Source organism: Nicotiana sylvestris, chromosome 11 (genome assembly GCF_000393655.2).
Source record: "Nicotiana sylvestris chromosome 11, ASM39365v2, whole genome shotgun sequence".
Lineage (NCBI taxonomy): Eukaryota > Viridiplantae > Streptophyta > Magnoliopsida > Solanales > Solanaceae > Nicotiana > Nicotiana sylvestris.
In genome coordinates this window covers 84,878,147-84,886,261 of record NC_091067.1, presented here as the reverse complement: position 1 = coordinate 84,886,261, position 8,115 = coordinate 84,878,147, and the positions used below count along the sequence as shown (strand labels likewise).

Here is an 8,115-nt window from a genome sequence, read left to right as displayed (position 1 = left end):
ATACGGTAAAAATCAAAGAGTCCGATTTTATGGTAATTATGACGCTTCATAAATACGTCTCCAAAGGCTTGAGGCAAGGGTCGAGGTTCAACCCCGAAGGATTTTCAACGTTCGACTTCGGGCAGTGCAAATCGGTAGTTATGATGGAAAAACGGGAAGTTTCCAAGGCACGTGATTAAGGCTGATCCAATCTATTAGGCTAGCATGAGCCCGTACTGTGACATTAAATGGTTGTACTACCCATACATCTTTGTAATAAATGCATTTGTACTATGTTGGAATTCCCCCTCATATATATAAAGGGAATCCTTGTCATTTTGTAAAGACACACAACATTCAATACAAGAACATTCTCTACTCTCTAACTTAAACACATTCTCCTTTGATTCTATTGCTTACATTTACTGCTTACATTTATTGTGTTTCATTAACTGTTCTTCATTTATTACTCATTATTGATCATAAAGAGCTCTTATCAAATCTCTTAGAATTGTTAGACCTTCATCAGTCGGTCACTGCCTAACGCTTAGCTCGACCTCGAGGCCCCGTATAGGCCAGTTCGAGGCCCCGAATCCCAGCCACTCGATTTGCTTGACACGTTGCCTTCAAGCTCTTATCATATTTTCTAGTCAAACACTTAGCATCTATTGCCTAACAACTAGCATAAAAATAAATCACGTATTTTTAAAACCACAAAATCAAATCTAATTGTAATTACCATTTTCAAAGTAAATAACTCATAACTAATTATGGTACGAATAGTGCCCATATCAAATAACTCAACCGGATTGATCTTGGACTCATCCTATTCACGATTTTTTAATATTCTTGACACATACCGAGATTTGATTAATCCACATGGTGAGCTTATTTTTTACCAATACAACTTTCTCCATAATCACTCACGATATTCTAAAGTTGATGTTGACTTAATAAATTATGTACTAATAAAAATCCGTTAAAATATTATTTCCAAAAGTTACTTTAATTTGATTTAGCTTTAACTGAAAATTTACTTACCTAAATAAGTCAAACCATAGTACAGGGGAGTACGTTAACATTTTTTTTGGAACAGGGTTTAAAATGCCCCTAAATTATTGGAAAAGGTTTAAAAATACCCTTTATCTACCTATTGGGCTAAAAATACCCCTTCATTCACCTTTTTGGTTCACTTATGCCCTTTAACCATTAGGTCAATGCTGAATTAAAAATAATTATTATTCTTTTTGTAAAATTTTAAAATATATCTTATTTGTTTTCATTTTTTTAGAAAAACAAAAATAATTTTTTAAAAAAAGAAACTGAAAAACGAAAATAAAATGAAATTCTTTAAAAACTGAAAAAAATGGAAATTGTTTTTCAATAAAAAAAACGAAAATATTTTTTCTGTTTTTACAATTTTTTTCTGTTTTTACCAAAAAATGCTTTAAAAAAACTGAAAAAAATTGTTTTTTTTATAAAAACTAAAAAAAAAAAAAAGAAGACTTTACTAAATTAGTAGACTATTCGTGCATTAGTTTAAAAAACGAAAATATTTTGCAAAATATTTTTTTTAAGTTTTACAAAAAGAATAATAATTATTTTTAATTTAGTATTGACATAATGGTCAAAAGGCATAAGTGAACCAAAAAAATGGATGGATAGGTATTTTTAGCCCAATAGGTGGATGAAGTATATTTTTAAACCTTTTCCAATAGTTTAGGGACATTTTGAACCCTTTTCCGTTTCTTTTTTAATAATTATTGATATCTTTGAGAGATTCCAATAAGATTGTCTCACAAGGCTGGTTATTGTGGTCTTTACAAATTGAAGTGTGTTGCACACTTTAGTGCCAAAAGATTTGACAATTTTTAAATTTTTTAAATTAAAGCATTTATTAATTACCAAGTAACTGTAGAAAACCATGGGCAAACAACCAGTTTAAAACAGCCTTGTTTACAAAACAACCTATAAAGAAGAAACAAAATCAAACAGTTTTCTGTTCCTCCTAACCTTGATGCAGATAGTAGTCCTCAAATTATGCAGTATTGTCTGTCTGCAGGTAGCCCTGTTTTGATATACTCGAGTGTTGTGGCGAAGTCAGAAAATTTAAAAAGGATGTTCAAATTTTGAAATACTCTTTGTGAGCAGGTTATGCAAGAGTGTTTAAAGTCTATGATTAACAAGTAATATTTTATATTATACATAGTATAATTTTTCGGCGAAGGGTGGTCAGTTGACCATTCTTGGGCCAACATAGCTTCGTCCCTGCTCGAGTGTTCCTTTCAATCCATATATCATACTCCTTCCGTTTCAAATTAGATAAGGTACTTTCCTTTTTAGTCTGTTCCAAAATAAATGACACATTTCTTTATTTGGAAATAATTCAACTTTAAACTTTTTATTTTACTCACTTTACCCTTAATGAGAAGTTTTTATAACCACACAAATGTCATGACCCCTTAAGCTTTTAAGATCACAAATTTCAAAAATTTTCTTTTTTTCCTTAAGCTTTGTGTCAAGTCAAACTACCTTATTTAAATTGAAACGAGGGAATAGACAAATAGCAGGAACAAAATAAGCCTTTACGCAACACTTAGGGTGGCACACCAAACTATTTTCCTATCTTGTGGTTCGAAAGTACCACATGGAAAAAGGGCCTGATTCATTGCTGTTGGTTTTCCCCTTATTTTTCACATATTTTGAAATAGGGACACCCAATAAAAGCATGTTTTGGGGTCAATTCGTGACAGGTACAACACAAATTTACAACTGCCAAGCAATCACTAAACACTTGGGCCCACAGAAGGGAAAGAAAATGTAAAACGTGCTACAATTTATAAAGCAATATCCAGGCAATGAATTACTTAAAAGATTTTAATATCAACCACCACCATAGATATAAAATTATATTATCTAAATTTAAAAGGACAGCCACTCAAAGACATGGTTGGATCATATGTTTAAGCTTTTAATGATTTTGACCCTTTTGCACGCGAAAGCTGTGTATTGACAACTAGTGAATAGTGACGATAAATCAATCTCTTCCTTATCTCCCACCAAAATATCCAATTTTAGCATGTATGGTCCAAAATAAATTTTTGACCTTCAAATAGAATATTTTATCGTTTCCACTAATTTAATATTCTTTCTCAATTTGAAAGGAAGCTTATTTGTTTAAGATAGACAACACATTTATAACTTGGTACACATAATATTCTCATAAAGCAAATTAAATTTGGCTTCAAATAAGGGGTTTCGTCTCACTTTGCGAAACGAATATAGTGCAATGGTTAATTTGTAGAGTGATAAATCAAATCTTGAAAAATAAAAGATCCAAACTTTGGTTTATAGTACCTAAAACCCCAAAAATTTTAGAACTACTCGAGTCAATCCTCATGGAGAAGACTTGAAAAGTATTTCCCGAGCATGGTTGAGGCCCAGAGATTACTAAATAATATTAATATACACTTGGGAAACATAATGTAACAGAATAAATAGTTACAAAGTGCTGAAGTCATTTCGATGGGAGAATTCCATCAGGTTCAGATGAAAGAGAATTAAGTACAGCAAAAGACAAAACAAATTGGATACTAGGAAGTCTGGCTAAAGCTAACCAAGTTGATATTACAATTAAAACAGTAAAACTTGATAGCTACAGCTTTTAACTTGCTTAATAAAAATAGATTATGCTTCAATGGTTTATGGCAATAGGCTGCCTTCAGACGTCGTAGCTAGGTCTCCTTACCGGCTATCAGAGGACTAGTACCAACACTGGAAGTTGCAGAGAAACCAACTCCGTTAGACTCGGGGGTGGAGCACTCACCCGATTTCTTGCTGAGGCCATATGGTGCAGCGTTCATTACCCTGCAAACATGATTGGCACTTAAATCTCAAGACTTTCTTACATTGTGTTCGTGTTGTATTCATGAGTATCCAATTGATGGAGATGCAGTTATATGTGTCTCAAATCTTAGTCTAAAATAATACATCAGCAAATGCCAGATAGCTATAAGCTATAAGCCATATTTCAAACGGTCAACGACGATCAGAAAGAACAATTAGTTTTGCAGTAATTTATTATATTTTCGGTGGTCATCTCATCTACTATCCAAAAGATTGATCCTTTACACTAATGCATTCAATAATTTCTAAAAAGCTACGAGAGAGCTAGCCAAAGATAGCTATACAGCAAAGGAACACCTGAACTAATGATAGTTATACAGCACATGCACACCTAAATTAAAGCATAAAACAAAACAAGAACTCAAAACATGAAACATTTAACTTACCTTTCCTTCCGCTTCTCCAGAAACCGAGCCAGAGATGCTTTCCTAGCCTGTGGAACCGCTGCAGAAAATGTATATAATAAGAAGCAATGAGGTTGGGCTAAAGCAGTTGCATTGAAACTAAAAGATTTTCTCGAATAACTTAAGTGACTGCTAAGGAAATCAAGAAAGTAATTACTTCCACTTCGGAGCAACATAATTAGCTGTTGCAATAACTGGAATAGAAAGAAATGCTTAGGTTATTGAAGAGCATTAAGAGGAATCTTACAAGAGGTAGCCAAGAGGAAAAATTAAGCACATGGATTAAGGGGCATTATGGAGGACGGGATGGACTTCTAATGTAGTAAAGTCAACCCAATACAACTAGCAATATCTTGATACCAGAGTATGTTAGAAAGCATCAAAAAGGAAAGCTTTTACATCACGAAAAAGTTCTGAGTTTCCAATCCCGAATGTAAGATATACCTGCTGGCATTATGGTAGTCGCCCCAACAGGTCCTAGTGATGTCATAACCTTTGGAGTCTCCACTGAAATGTTTGCAGTTTTAAATATCTTCGTGTCATCTTTGTTTCCAGAATTGCCAGCAGATTGACCAATGGGATGAGAAGAAACAGACATAGGGCTGGAATGACCTGAGGCAGGTAGCATGTTTGGGATTTGGTTCACACAAGTGCCATCTACGGCAGCAAGTTTGGGTGTAGATGCCTGAACTTGAAACCTTGGTTGCCCCACATTAGGAGGAACACAACCATTTCCAGCCAAAAACATAATAGCCTGTGCCTGCGTAATATACCCAGGCAAATATAAACCTCAGAGAAACTTAGCTCATTGCGTATTCTTTCTGGTTAATGCTGCCCTTTATTTATATCAGTTTGTGTGCACGTGAGAGCAAGAAAGACGGTACCTTCTCAGGGGAGATATCATCAAAGACATTGACCGTCCCACCATAGAAGATGGTCAGTTGAGCAGGTGCTGCAGAACCTTTGGAATTAAACCTGCAAAAGATGTACAACATTTTAGACAAAAATTTCAATTTCTGTTTTAATTCACTGGGACTTTCCAAGCCAAGTTGTCTTAATTTTTTGTATGTCTTTCAATTAATAGCATCACGAGCAACTGCTTTACAGTCATCATTGGTATTAACTGCAGATTGATGTGCTCATTATCACTACCAAATATGACTTCCATAACACAATATATGCAGTCTGCTCTGTGTGCACGAAATGGTGAACTTACCAAGGTTCAGTTATCCCAGCCACAGAGCCACTCGATGGAAGTATTGAATGAGGAGCTGTAACAGGGACTCCCCCAAGAAGTTGCTGCTTCATTGTCGCAGCTGCAGATATCTGGCCAGTACCACCAAAATGAGTCTTGTAGGAGGGATAGCTCATGTTAAACGGAAGCATCTTAACATCATGGGGAAGATGCATTGCATGCACATTCTGTTGCAAATTATAATGTGTCAAGATAAAACAAGTTCCTTGTTACCCGTGGCAACTTATTTTTTCTTCCCAAATGGATTTAAAAGGGGCGCAAAACATTTTGAAAGAAATCCATAGAAACAATAAAAGCAGGAGACTGTTAGACAACTCATTGCAATTGGTTACTAATTCGGAGTATAATTCCACACATGAGTGACACAAAAACTAGAGATAAGCCGAAGCCACTTTTTGGTTAATCTTCTTCCTGTGACTTGAGATAAAACTTCCGTGGAACATTAATGCCAAATAGCTTCACTAAAAACATGGCAAAATTGAGTGTTCTCCTTTGCATGTCATGCAGATCTCATACAAAACTATCCCGTGCAATTAAAGAGATTCTACAAACCTGGATTTCACCAGATTGACGTTTGAGACAACTGTCAACTCCATCTGCGGCGGATTGAGCTTTGAACGGTTTTTCATCTTGAGCAGAGTTCAAAGACATGAAATGAGGTATACCCGCCTTGCTCGACAAGGGCCAGCGAAACCCTGATACAATATAATACATAATACAAACAATTACTACAAAAACTATAACCATCCGGTTCACTTATTACCTCAGAATTGGAAGGAAATCTTTCATTTTGTCCAATTCAATCAAAAAATAATAATTAAGAGTTTCTTACTTAAGATTTAACTGAAAAAACATATTAACTACCAAAAGTAAAATCCAGCAAAAACCTTCTTAGGACATACTCACCTTTTTCACCATGGCAAAATCAATTAATCCAACCATCATTCTCAGACTTTAATCCAACTTCCTTATTTGTTCTTATATCAAAAGGATCTCCTTTTTTATAAGTTTATACTTCAAACTTCTTGCAACAACGACCCAATAAGATCCCACAAGTGGGGGTCTGGGGAGGGTAGTGTGTACGCAGACCTTACCTCTGCCCGAGGTGTAGGGTGGAGAAGCTGTTTCCAATAGACCTTCGGCTCAAAATTGCATCTTCTTTTCAAACTTCTCAAAAAATTTACCAAATCAGAAGCTCAGAAGTTAGCTTTTAGCAATTATAAATTCTTTTCTTGGCAGGCTAGACAAAATTTTGACAGGGAAATTGCATCTTTATTGGGAAAGCCAAGTCACTAAGCAACCGCGCAGAAATATAAAGCCCCACAACAAGGGAAACAAGAAAGTTTTAACAACACAAAATACTCAATTTAGGAAGCATAAATACATAGAGCCAAAATAAACATTTTTCTTTCACCTGTCTACATTAATTTCAACTGGAATCAACACTCATGCATTAAAGAACCTAACAAATTAAATAATACTACTAAAGTTCCCAATGGTATACATACTCACAACGAAGAAATAATATGAGAGTAATTCACAATTGAAAAAAAAAACGAACCAGAGTCTTTGCAGGTTTCAACAGGTTCTTCCTTGACCACAACAACAGAATCTTTAGAATTTAGTCCCATGAAATCTCTCTCCATCTCTGAGAATTTCAAGAAATACCTAAAATTTAAAATTCCAATAGTTTTAACCTCACAAAGAAGCAGATCAAAACCACAAAAGCTCAAAACACCAAACCGCAGAAGCCCAAAGAAAAAGGTAAGTGAGAAGGAATGAAAGAGAAATGGCAATGTTTATTTATTATTTAAAGCCTAAATGCTTCTAACTGCAGCAAGTAGAGAAGTTGATGGCTTTTTCTCTTTCTTTCTTTTCATTATTATTTAAATATATTTATATTTATATTTATATGCTTTACTTATTTTTTAGTGGCTTAATCAACGTTTTTCCTTTTGGTTTTAGGGTGCGTATGCACTTCGTTTTCTATATTTATTTTTTTGTTTTTGGATTTCAATTAGAAGCACCGATAAATTATACAAAAAATCATATGATACGAGTAAAATTTAATATGTAATAATAAGTTAATAATTATTTTTATTAACTATTAATTAATACTTATTTAAATTTATTTTTAATTTTTAATAAGTGATCTGATTGTGTAAAAGTATTTTTTATATCACCCATAAATATAATTTAAATTCTTTTTAATTACGCCAATTGGTCGTCCTATGATGAGAAAGAGAAAACAAAAAATAATTCTAAACTTGAGATGACGGTAGTACCCCCTACTTAATTACAGTCATGAGTCACGTGTTCTTTTAGCCTTCCTATATATATATATATATATATATATATATATATATATATTAAAGCAAGAAAGTTACCATATATAATTGACATTATGATTAAGCCAAGTAGCAAGCTAATAAATGTCAATAGTATATGGTAACTTTATTCTATATTTGACTATTTTAGTTAAATATAAATATAATATAATATTAGAAAAATATATATATATATATATATAATGAATTTGAATTAAAAGATAATTTGGAATATATAGATACA

The 8,115-nt window shown here is 33.5% G+C and overlaps 1 protein-coding gene across 3 annotated transcripts; it reads right to left on the bottom strand.

The window, feature by feature from the left end:
* Positions 1-3,426: 3,426 nt before the first annotated feature.
* LOC104236237 (protein TIFY 6B-like) lies at positions 3,427-7,440 on the bottom strand. Of its 3 annotated transcripts, none has more exons than XM_009790123.2 (7): positions 7,106-7,440; positions 6,097-6,239; positions 5,506-5,615; positions 5,174-5,264; positions 4,734-5,049; positions 4,272-4,329; positions 3,427-3,846 (listed from the first exon to the last, which is right to left on the bottom strand). In XM_009790123.2, exons 1-7 carry the CDS (start codon positions 7,188-7,190, stop codon positions 3,714-3,716), a joined length of 936 nt encoding a protein of 311 aa, XP_009788425.1. In that variant the 5' UTR covers positions 7,191-7,440; the 3' UTR covers positions 3,427-3,713. The 3 variants fall into 3 exon arrangements, with proteins under 3 accessions (XP_009788425.1, XP_009788424.1, XP_070018541.1); XM_009790122.2 differs by having other exon boundaries at positions 5,506-5,711; positions 7,106-7,422; XM_070162440.1 differs by having other exon boundaries at positions 5,506-5,711; positions 6,097-6,711; positions 7,106-7,356.
* Between the last annotated feature and the right edge of the window lie 675 nt (positions 7,441-8,115).